We start from the raw sequence: 13,126 nt of genomic DNA on the forward strand, positions 1-13,126 counted from the left end.
ACAGCACCGTTTCAAATGGATCTGCCCCACACGAAATTTACAGTCAACCAAGTAAAACAAACAATAATAGATGAAATCAACATCAAAAAAGCCCCTGGATTTGACCTAATCTCTGGAAACATTCTAAAAGAAGTCTCGGATAAATGCATAAAACTAATCACCTTTATATTTAATGCAATTCTGCGCCTAAACTACTTCTCTAGTTCATGGAAAGTGGCACAAATCCTAATGATCCTTAAACCAGGAAAAAGACCGGAAAATGCATCTTCATACCGGCCTATACCTTTTGCCTATGATTAGCAAAGTCTTTGAAAAAATGTACGTAAATAGGTTGAAAACGATAATAGACGAACATAAAATAATTCCAGAACATCAATTCGGTTTTCGAGACAAACACGGAACCATAGAGCAAGTGCATAGGCTAGTCAACCAAATAAACAAGGATTTTAACGCCAAAAGATACTGTTCTGCTGCTTTCCTTGGCATATTTCAGGCGTTTGACAAGGTATGGCACATAGGGCTACAAGTAAAATTAAAGAAGCTCCTACCCTATCCTCACTTCCAGCTCTTAAAATCCTACATAGAAAATAGACACTTCCTTGTGAAGCACGGTACCAAACACACTAAGATATATCCTATTCACTCATGCATCCCACAAGGCAGCGTTCTCGGCCCAATTCTATATCTTTTATACACAGCGGACATTCCAACATCTAGTACAACTACAGTTGCAACGTATGCAGATGACACTGCTATCCTGGCATCCCACAGAGATCCAACAACAGCATCAAGGAATCTTCAATCAAACTTAAATAGAATTCAGCAATGGATGAAAGTATGGCGCATCAAATCTAATGGAAATAAATCACTACATGTAACATTCACGCTACGTAGAAAAACATGCCTCACTGTATATATTGATAATTGTCTAATTCCTCAATCCGACGACACTAAATATCTTGGCATGCACTTGTACCGCCGTCTAACTTGGAAAAAACATATTTTTACCAAACGAAAACAGCTTGGACTTAAATTGAGAAATATGTATTGGCTCATTGGACGCAATTCCAAACTATCTTTGGATAACAACATTTTACTCCATCCTCAAGCCCATCCTCAAGCCCATATGGACTTATGGGATTCAGCTATGGGGTACTGCTAGCGTCTCCAGTACAAACATCTTACAGAGATTTCAAAACAAGGTGCTGCGTGCCGCGTGCCATAGTCAATGCGCCATACTATGTATCCAGCGAGGTGATTCAACACGACATCTCCCTAGAATCCGTGAAAGAAGCCATACAACGTTTTAGTGTTAAATTCTGTGAACGAGTGCTAGTGCATCTTAATGCGTTTGCCAGACAATTAAATGGGCGGGACGTCTTTGAAGTACGTAGACTAAAACGGCAACTGCCGTCCGACTTGACCAACTGAATGTATTCAAGTGTATTCAGACTGATAAAATTTTAGTTTTAGAAGTGTAAAGAGGTTACTCACTGGAGTAACTCTCTACATGTCTGTATTTTTTACCATAACAAAGGCTTAATGCCCAATGGGCAGATTGCTGTACTCAATGGAGTTAATAAAAAAATATATATTATTTATAAGTTGTCCATTTACTGCAATACCATCTTCTGATTCGTCCAAGGCCTCTCTAAAGATGTTTTCAGAGTATATGTTAAATAATGTTGGTGACAGTATGCAACCCTGTCTAACTCCTTTTTCGACTGCGAAGATTTCGGACAGTTCATTTTCGAATCGAACTGTTGCTTTTTGTTGAAGATATAAGTTTGAGAAGAGTCTTACATCCTTACCATCGAGTCCTGATGTTTTCTGGATACCGATAAGTTTTCCATGTGGGACTTTATCAAATGCCTTCTCGAAATATATGAAACATGCATACACATCGCAGTTGACATCCCTGGCTCTCTGTATTAGAACTTGCAAGCTGAAAAGTGCTTCCCTCGTAGTCCTGCTTTGAATCCAAACTGAACTTTACTCGGCTGTTCTTCTAATTTGGTGTATATGCGCGAGTAAATGATAGTAAGGAGTACTTAAACTGCATAGCTCATCAAACTAATTAATCTATGTTCTTCACATTTTCTAGCGTTGACTGTTTTGGGAAGTGGAATGAATATTGATAATCTCTTTCTCATAGGCACTTTTCAGTGAGTCAGAGTTTTTCGATTTCTTTTTAACGCATTAAGTTGGAAGTGACAGAAAAAAACGTACTTCCGTGATTATAGTCATTTCTAACATTTATTCTAGCTGTTTATAGATGGCGCTATAATCGAACAAAAAATGATTTACGAATTATATATACGACTATAATCTGTACAATTTATAAGACTTACAAATCAAAGAAAATACCGTTTTATAAATGCAATAAACATAATTGATTTGCTTTTATACCAAATTGCAAATCAAAGGGTTATTCTGCAATACCCTTTTCATATTTGTCTGATTACGATTCTGACAACTGTCACTGTCAGATTTAACTAAAATGTCATGTTATAAATGTGTAATATCACGGACTTACCTTTTTTCTCTCACCTGTGACGCACTGAAAAATGCCTATAAAGCGGACCATAGTAGCCAGTCTTTTGGTAAGTAATGAGTCTCATAAATGTTGTTGAATAACTTCGTAAGAGCTATGATTTAGTGTGTCTCTCTAGTTTTAAAATTTCACCATGCACCTCATCAGGTCCTGGTGATTTCTCATCTTTGATCCGCTTAATTGCCATACTTCTTCGTTTGTTCTTTCTGGGCAGTAGGGATTGTCTGTTTCATACAGACTTCATGCAGCATCTTCGAATAATTCTTGCATATATTCTTTCCATCTTCTTAATTTATCTTCAATTGTAGTCAAAATATGGCCTTCGACGTCTACAACTATGCCTGTATTGCGCTGTTTTCTGGTGTTCTGTACCTTTTAATTTTTTTTGCATATGGAAATCGTCATGTTTGCGTTGTAGTGTTTCAATTTCCGTACATTTCTCCATAGTCCAATAAATGACCATTTTGGAGTGTAATTTTCAGGGACAACTCCGAATTGCATGAAAATTTGGATTTGGGTTCTATTTACCCTCTACTTCAAAGTTGAATTTGTGCCGTTGGTTGCTTTTACTTGGGGGGTGACAGTCCCCCTTCTCGTGGGTGAAAAAACATACGTTCAAGATAAAACCGGAAATAGATAAATTGACTGATTATAAGCAATTATCGTTCTATAGAGTTTTTTATGTAGTCAATACTTTTCGAGATATTTGCGATTGAAAATGTTTATTTTTCGATAAAAAAACTACGGTTTCAGATGGTTTTCCGCAAATAACGTAAAAATTAAATATTTTATCGAAAAAATATTCTTAGAAAAAGTGTAGCTTATAAAAAAAACTAAAAAAATGGTGTATCAGTAAAGTCTTTAAACCGAGTAAAAGTAAAGTTGTAGCTCATGAAAAATAAATTCTTATTAGTCTAATTCCAAATCGAATATTTCAATGGGACTGCACCGAAAAATTAAGCAATTCTCGGGAAAACTGAGTATAAATTTTTAAAGTGTTTAAGAAAAGCTTTATTTTTGTTTTTTTACAAAAGTTTGTAGCATCAAAAATAAACGAGTTATGCTGAAAAAAAAAAGTTCGCCCCTTTTTTTTTGGTAAAAAAATCGTCAAAATCTCCCTCCATTTAGCACCTTAAATAAAATTAATCGTTACCGCTTTACCATTTACTTTAAATGTATGTATATTGTTTATGACCTGTAAATTTGACCGGTTTGAAGTGCTTATTTTTGAAAACATTAGGTTGTATAGTAAAAAAATTTTTGAAAAATTTCCTTTTTTCGAAATAACTTAAAAAGTATTAGTGATACGAAAAATCTCATATATTAAAAAAACATAGGTTTTGTTGTTATAAATATGATTCATTTTGCTTTTCCGTAAGACAAAAATTGGTTAGGAGATGGCTATTTAAAGTTTGCATACACTCGTGTATAGTGACTCGTTCAAGCCCTTTCAACTATAACAATTTCAAAAATAAGCACTTTAAACTGGTGAAACTGACAGATCATATAAGAAATAGAAAAATAAAGTATTAATTTTTTTTAGAGCTGTCTCGACAACCTTTTTTTATGTTTGTGGTGTAGACCAACAGTCGGGAATTGTTCAGCTGCGGTCGAAAGGGATGAAGTCCCAAATGTTTTATCTTTTTGATTTTTTTTTAATGTGTGACGAGGAGACGAGCCTCTGGAAGTAGTGTAGGGGACTCCACACGTTTGATCTCCAGAGCAACTCAGTTTGCCTCACACCCCAGTTCTTTGAACTGTTTTACCTTATTAATAAGAATATAATTTTTTTTGTTGAAAGGATACGTTAAGGATCGTTCTGCAAATGTTTTCATGTCGTATGTTAGTCCGACATAGAAATAAAATCTTTTTTTTACTATACCTACATATAATATTAAGTTTATTTTTTTATTTTTTTTTGGTATATTTCTAGGATATATTACTTTCATGTATATGCAGTCCAGCTTAAGCTGATGAAAATTGTTTTTTATTTTTTATATTATTTTTTGGTATCTAGATTGATATTAGAAGTCCTTTGTTCAGTTACTAGTGATAGTTCGTAATCGAACCTGTTCGTTTTGTCTAAGTTTACTCTTACTTCAAGGACTTACGAATTTCAGCTCTATTGAAAATATGTTGTCTAACCCCCTGCAGTATGAATGGCCAGACACTGAAGAAGGCGATAGACGAAGTTAGCGGATTCCCGCTAGTTGACTCGTCGGAATGAGAAGTCATTCATAATCGCAATTTAGCAACAGACCCAAGGTGATGACCCCCCAGATAGCAATATAAACTTGTTTCAAACTTGCAACAAATTTGATACATCAAACATGAAAGCTTGCTGCAGTTTTTCCATGGCAACTTTGCAAGCTTGCAGCAAGTTTAAATCAAACTTGCTAGTTGGTGTGTGACAAACTTGCATGAAGTTTGTTTTTTCAAACTTGATATAATAAACTTGCTGAAGGTTTGTTTTTGTTTTGTTGCATAAAGTTTGTTTTTCAAACTTGATACAAACTTGCTTAACAAGTTTGTTTGTTTTGACATACTAGCCACAATTTGAATAAAACAATGTGAATAAAAAATACAATACCATTTTATATAACTATTTATTCAGTAATCACTCAACTAAAATACAATCTATTGTCTAAAATTATTTTTTGGAACTTACATTAAACCCGCTAGCGTCAGATTCCGATGCTTAGTTTTGTCTCAGCTCTGAAACAAATAAAAGAAATTGTTATAAAGTCTTGCTGTGTGAACAGAATTAATATTTGCTATTAAAAGAGATAAAAACACGTTAAAGTAACAATTTTACAATAAAACCTAAAACTTATTTATAAATAATATATTATAATATTTTTATTTTAGATAGTATGTATGTAACTACAGTTAGAAGCTACGAAAAACATAAAAAAAAACTTACCTCAATTTCACCAAAGCAAATAGAATACCAATCTGTACCTAATCACCACAAGCTGGTGGGTCTATGAATAACTGAAGAAAACAAGCTTCAGCTTAGTAATTAAAAGTAGTAGTCTCGAAGAATTGTACGGCAAATGTAAAAAAATCAAAGAAAAATATCAACATAGGATAGGACATACCTAACCACAAATTATCACCGCTTACCGCTTGGCAGGATGGCAGGTTACTTTTCCCGTGTTGCCAGCTGTCGAGTAAGCTTTTTCCCTCAACGTACCTTAAAAATTCCCACTTTTATGATAAAATTCCCTCCTATGCTCCTATTTAAAAAATCTGTGAAAATATGTTGAATTATTTTCAAATATTTTTATTTTTATAAATATTTTACAATTTGGACTGGAGCAAAGATTCCCTTATAAGTTAACTTTTTCCCTTTTATGTTGAAAATTCTCGCAGAAAGGGAAATTTACCACTGGTGGCAACACTCTCGTTTTCGTGGGCGTGACATCAGTCAGGGTAACGAACGAAACCGAACCGAACCGACCGTAACGTGTATGTCAACCAAATAGATGGCACGCGTGACGTGGCTTTGCAACTGTACGCTTGCAGCAAAGTTGCTACAAACTTGAATCATCATTTTTGTCATAACAATATTGTAGCAAACTTGACACAAACTTGCCTCGTCATATTTGACGCAGCAATTTAAAATCAAAGAAGAATCAAACTTGCCACAAGTTTACATGCTATCTGGGCCCCTATGTCATTTCCTAAAACCTTCGTTTAGTTGTGTAACCCTGAATAATAGATTCTACTGACTATGACCCTACCTAAAGTTGACCTACCGAATATTGTCGCTATTATAGGCGTGATACGCGTTAGATATCGCTTGTTCTGGTTATCACAACAAAACTAAACATCAATACTTTCCTATCCCCTTGTTTCTTGAAAGAGTAACAATTTTCTGAAAAGCATGTGTCCATCTTCCCCAGTAAACTAATTACAGACTTATCTTTATAGAATTACAAGGTCCAACTTAGAACTATCAGTAACTCTCTCCGTTGTTTTTTTTTGTGTTTAGTCGTAAGTAATAACTGCTTATAGCGTTATTATACTATGTTATTCTTGGAATAAGTCATAAATGCGAGACTTCATGCATCCAAGTCGAGGATAACATGTTAATCTTGTGTTATTTTTTTTTGTGTTATAGTTAACGCATCCACGTCTAGATCGTATGACATGCTTTGATCGTTAGCGTGAGCCTAAGGTTTCTGAACGATATTATGATATAGTGACTACCATGTGTTGGTCTTCATTTTTTTTTATTTTTTTTGACAATTTCAGTTTCTTTGAGTTCTTGTTCCGATTTCGATCTGTGTTTGCACCAAGTTGAAATCGTGGGGGACACAGTGTAACGGTCCCAAAGAAAATAAATATGTTTTTATTGTCAGTACCAATATAACAGTTCTGACCCTGTAGCCGTGAATAAATTAAACGTATGTGTACTGCGCAATCCTTTTTCCCACAACGATGTGTTGTTCGTTGCCCGGTCAAGTGGAGATTTTGTTTATTGCGGCGAATTATCAAAAGGATTTAATGTTTTTTTGCGACTGGAGTCTGAGTTTTTGTTGATAAGAGTTCTCAATAAGATCATATTACCACAGCTGCTATTATGTTTACGATTGCAATTTTGTGAGAATCACGAAAGCCCTAGCTGATGTGGCTATATGCTTTTGATTCGTCGAAGAAGATTTACGACTTTTGGTGGGATGTGACTTTGGAAACTAGCATGGTTATTTTATTGGTAGAAGAAATATTTGATATCTTTTAATTGGATAACGATCCGGTGATCGTCATATGGGAGGACAATTTCTGTGTTTGAGACGAGGGTCTTGTCTTGAATTAGGACGAGAGAAAGTCAGTTTAGTTTAGGCTGGCGGACCGTTTAGTTTGGTCTGCGAGACAGTTTTAGTTTTGTCTGCGAGACGGTTAAGTTTTTTTGTCTGGCAACAGAGTTATCAGTTATGGAATGAACTCCAGTTTTTTTTGTTTCTGTGCCAAAGTTGAGCATAGATGTAGTCTGTTTTCTTAGTGAGAGTATAAGGAAACAATGTGGTTACAGTGAATACAATATTAGTATGTTTTGGTGCCTAGTTCCTGTGTATTGGATGGAACAGTTTCTGTTATGTTTGTTTTCAAGAATAAATTAACGCAAGTTCGCGGAACGTGTTTCCCAGCTTTTTAATAAAACAAAACAATCAATTGTTTAAACAAAATTTTACTATGTTCAGGTGAACAATGTTTAAATCATTCCGATGTTGGAATGTTCCATTAACAATCAATTAAGCAGTTACCTTTTTTTAACAATAAAACAAAAAACTGTGGAATTTTTATCTTTTGCATAATAAAACTTTGTGTAATAGTACTTTAGAACAGAAAATGTAAAAGTGTCAGTGAAAAGTGTTGGTTTATAAGAGTTCCAGACGAGATACATAAAGCCTACGTTAGCTCCAGTCAACAATGTAGTCCCAGGTCACCAGATCCTTGTAATAAACTGTTTATTTTTTTAACAATTATACTCGTGAAGGACTTAATTTTTTTTACTCATTCATTGCAATTCAGTTTTGCTTTCTTAACTATTTTTTTTCTTTCCAAATAGTCCTGATAGTCCAAAAATGCTCCCTAAGGGAGCTATAGCTCTTTGAAGATGGCGTCTTGTAATTAGTTTTTCATAAATACCTCCAGAACGCTTCTAGTTAGAAAAATGAAAATTAGCATGCATATTTATTTTTTAGAAATAAATCGACTTCATCTATTGCGAATTTCTAGTGCCGGTCATATTCCCTCGTTTTGGGTAGGTCAAAGGTTATTTTATCGCATAACTTTTTTGTCTTTAACTTTTAAGCATTTTTGTCTCTGGATTATTAAATTATAAGGTATTTTAGTACTAAAAGGTGCTCTTACTTTAAGTCGGTAGAATACACCGTTTTCTAGAAAAATCGATTTGAAAATTTTTGGTTTTTTAAATTTGAAAAAAAAATTGAAAATATTTTTCAAAAAACAGTGTATTTTGCTAACTTAAAGCAAGAGTAACTTCTAGTACTGGAATACCTCATAATTTAATATTCTAGTGACAAAAATGCTTAAAAATTAAAGACAAAAAAGTTATGCGATAAAATAAACTTTGACCTACCCAAAACGAGCGCATATGACCGCGCGGCACTAGAAATTCGCAATTAATGAAATCGATTTATCTCTGGAATATAAATAAACGTACCAGTTTTCGTTTTTCTAAAGAGTTTTTTGTTTAATTTATTTTTGAAATTAAAAAAACGAAAAATTTTCAAAGCGATTTTTCTAGAAAACTGTATCCTATCGACTTGAAGCTAGAGTATCTTTTAGTACTAGAATACCTCATAATTTAATAATTCATAGTCAAAAATGCTTAAAAACTAAAGACAAAAAAGTTATGCGAAAAAATTAGTTGCCCTACCCAAAACGGACGCCTATGACCGATACTAAAAACTCGTAATGGATGAAATCAATTTATCTCTGAAAGATAAATACGTGTACCAATTTTCGTTTATCTAAATAGAAGCGTTCTGGAGGTATTTAAGAAAAACTAATTACAGGACGCCATCTTCAAAGAGCTCTAGCTCCCTTAAGCATTTCCGGACTAGGTGAATTGGGTTAAATTGTCTTAAAATTACCTGAGGAATCTTCTATCTTCGTTTGTCGGTAGAGTTTCTGGACACCCTGTATATATCATTCATTTTAATTTTCAAAATATATCTAAATTTTATGATATAATAATAAATCCACTTAAGTAAATACTTGATTAGTTTTACTTACATGACTGAAACAGTATAGACATTTACTCAATAATAATCAAAAATTTCGCTTACAAATCCTACACCAGTACCTACAGTTAATTTGTGGACCGTAATAGTATATAATATGTAACTAATATTCTGCATACAAAACCTACTCGAATTCAGTGGCCCCCATGACTGAATTAGTATAGCTTTTGTAAATTCGCGCCCGGGCTACATGTGCTGCCCACTGCAGGTGGTTTCGCTTAATTATAGCGATTATTTCATTCATAGGAGATTCTGACCAATAGAAAGCTACATAAATCTAAATTAAATCGATAATTTTTGATAATTTCCCGTCGTCAAGTATATTACGTCAGATGCCCTTCGTTGCTACGAAAAAATACATTCAGTGACATTAATGACAATTAATGTTTTAAAAATTATAAAAGTGATGACTTTCAACCGTCAAATTAATATTTATAGCAACTGTGTGTTTAATTGTACTAATTTGTACTTACATAAATAAATCACAGTAAAATTTTGGTGTTAAACAGTTTTATTCATGAAATAATCGCAACAAATTGCACTCGATCTCTAAAATTAATATAGAATTTTAGAGCTCTTGTGCAATTACTACTGATAATATATTTTCCACCAAACGTATGCTTGCAGATATTCTGCAGTTCAAAGATATCTACGCCTCCAAATTCCGTTCTCACAGACCGCTCCGAATATCTTGCGTAAAACCTTTCTTTCAAAAATCGATTTTTAAAAATCGATAGAGCGGATTCATCTGTTTCAGTTAGCGTCCATGCCTCTGATCCAAATGTGAGAACGGGACTATCAATGTTCTATACAGCCTTATACGAGTTTTTTGAGAGACGATTGTTAGCTAAGTACTTTGATAGACCATGATATTAACACATGTTTGCAATTATTATTCGCCTTTTTATTTCCTTGATATGTTATTATTGGGGTTAACCGATGTCCCTAGATATATGAATTATTTGACCGCTTCGAAGTTTTGGTCATTGATGATTAGATCTGCGTCAACATTTCCAGCTCTTGTGTTAGTCGCCATGAATTTGGTTTTATTTTGATTTATATGTAACCCCATTCGTTCTGCTGCTGCTACTAGCTCGGTTAGGATTTCCGCAGTTCTCGCCCTGGTTCTTGTTATAATGTTCACGTCGTCTACATATGCTAGAATTGAAAGAAGAAGATATAACTTTGAATCAAGTATTTATTGCTTACTGTTCACAAAATAAATAAATAAAACAATTCTGGAATGTCATAATACCATTTTCTTCTTTAGTAGTGATTCAACTACATTTTATTTAAATATAAATCTCCTGAAGTTGCTATGACTGTCAAAGCAAAGACCAACAAATACGTTTTTAAAGAGAAGACACCAACTGGCCCCATTTCAAGCCTTTTCGGCTTTGTAGATTTCAACATCATTATTAATTTATTTCGTTGATTTGTGTTAGATTCTTCGTACCAGTTGCTGTTCCAAATGGCTGATCCTACTCTCGAACTCTGAAATCAACATTTAGTTTAATAAACAATGTTCAATAAATTCAATATATGATCGAGATAGATAGAGGAGTGAGGCAAGGATGCATCCTGTCCCCGGTGCTGTTTAATATATACTCTGAATGTATCTTCGAGCAAGCGCTGGGAGAACTACAGGAAGGCGTATTAGTCAACGGAGTGCGTCTGAACAACATTAGATATGCCGACGACGCTGTAGTTTTTGCAGACAGTCTAGATGGTTTGCAAAGAATAATGTCGCGCATATCAGATATAAGTAGAGAATACGGACTTGATCTCAATACGAAAAAAACAAAGTATATGGTAGTCAGTAAGCGCGAAATATTAAATACACAGCTTTTGGTTAACCAACAACTAATTGACAGGGTCGACAGCTACGCATACCTTGGTACCAACATAAACAGCCAGTGGGACCACTCAAGTGAAATAAAACAACGCATAGGAAAAGCGAGATCAGCGTTCATAATGATGAAGTCTCTTTTCAGAAGCCACGATTTACCTCTTGCTACCAAAATCTCTATCATCAGATGCTATGTATTTTCTACGTTATTATACGGAGTAGAGGCCTGGACACTTTCCGAGGCTTCTTTGAGAAAACTCGAGGCATTTGAGATGTGGTGTTACAGGCGCATTTTGAGAATTTCGTGGGTGGATCGTGTGACTAATATTGAGGTTCTACGTAGAATAGGCAAGGAATGCGAGATTATTAACATAATCAAAGAGCGCAAACTAGAATATCTTGGCCATGTTATGAGGAATGAACAGAGATATGGCTTGTTGCAACTCATTCTTCAAGGCAAGGTATTTGGAAAGAGAGGACCAGGGAGAAGAAGAATATCTTGGCTTCAAAACCTGAGAAAGTGGTTTAATACATCGACAACCGGACTATTCAGAATAGCAGCAAGCAAAGTTAGGATAGCCATGCTGGTCGCCAACATCCGGAACGGATAGGCACCTTAAGAAGAAGAAGATGATCGTTAGTAAAACTGCTTGTTTGTGTACAACGGCGGATGCCTTGTTTGCTTTGAGACAGTTGATAAAGAAATACGGCGAGAAGAAAAGAGAGTCACATTTGGCATTTATAGCTCTTGAGAAGGCATACGACACAGTTCCTAGACAAGTACTATGCAGATGTATGAGAAAGAAATGGGTCCCTGGTACCTGAGAAGTACGTAAGGCTCGTGAAGAATAGGTATGAAAGAGAGTACACTAAAGTAAGGAATTGTATCGGATTGACCAAAAGTTTTCCAGTAGTAACGGTTGGTATGCATCAAGGCTGTTCACCGAGTCCCTACCTGTTTAATCGTGTTATTGTGTTATGGATGTATTGACAAGGAATGTAGAAAGGGGGCTGTTTGGTCAATGATCTTTCTAGATGATATCGTGTTAGTGGGGGAGAGCAAAGAAACATTGCATGAGAAGATGGATGGTTAGAGAAAGGCTATTGAAGAGGTAGGACTTAAGGTTAGCAGGTCGAAAACGGAGTATACATGGTGGTTCATTTTAGTCGCCTCGGTGTCTGTACGGAAAACCACTTAATATTTAAAAAAAATCTTCACAGAAATATACAGGGCCATTAATACTACAATCTAAAAAAAATGTGAATTATACAGGGTTCTCCAAAAAAGAGTCGTATATCAGTTATATTTTTTCTTATGGAATGCCCTATATCTGATGACATTATTGAATTGACCTTAAAAAATAAGCTATACTTTCATAAAAGTTCCCTATACCTAAATAGAGGGTGTTTTGATTTATTTTGATTTTTATAAAAATATAAGGTTTTAGAAAAAAATTAATATCTACGAATCTAAGAATCAGTCACAAATTCTTTCTTGGACCTTAATAATAGACTATTTAGCATACTTAAACAGATGCTTATTGTAACAAAGTTTCTTACAGGGTGGTCAAAATATGAGATTGTTCTATTAACAAATTCAAGCTGTAATAACTTATTTATTTTAAATGAAACACCCTGTATCTTACTAGTCTATCCCGTAGAAAATTTACTTAGCTTTCAATTTGTATTAGGGTTTCCTATACCTATCTTTTTACAGGGTGGTCAAAATATTAGATTGTTCTATTAACAAATTCAAGCTGTAATAACTTACTTATTTTAAATGGAACACCCTGTATCTTACTAGTCTATCGCGTAGAAAATTTATTTAGCTTTCAATTCTTATTAGGGTTTCCTATACCTATCTCCCTTCATTTTTAAAGATTTCCTAATTTGTAAGCTTTCAAAATTAGAATTAAGTACCTATGTCGTGGTTATGTACAACACGTC

At 34.4% G+C, this 13,126-nt stretch overlaps 1 protein-coding gene across 1 annotated transcript in view; it reads right to left on the minus strand.

The window, feature by feature from the left end:
• Positions 1 to 10,510: 10,510 nt before the first annotated feature.
• Positions 10,511 to 13,126, minus strand: part of LOC126882298 (putative odorant receptor 69a) — a 56,479-nt gene continuing 53,863 nt past the window's right edge. Inside the window, exon 4 of the mRNA XM_050647162.1 lies at positions 10,511 to 10,824. Coding sequence (XP_050503119.1) covers positions 10,612 to 10,824 — 213 coding nt within the window. The 3' untranslated portion in view covers positions 10,511 to 10,611. The remainder of the gene's footprint in view (positions 10,825 to 13,126) is intronic.

The sequence above is a fragment of the Diabrotica virgifera genome, chromosome 3 (genome assembly GCF_917563875.1).
Source record: "Diabrotica virgifera virgifera chromosome 3, PGI_DIABVI_V3a".
NCBI lineage: Eukaryota > Metazoa > Arthropoda > Insecta > Coleoptera > Chrysomelidae > Diabrotica > Diabrotica virgifera.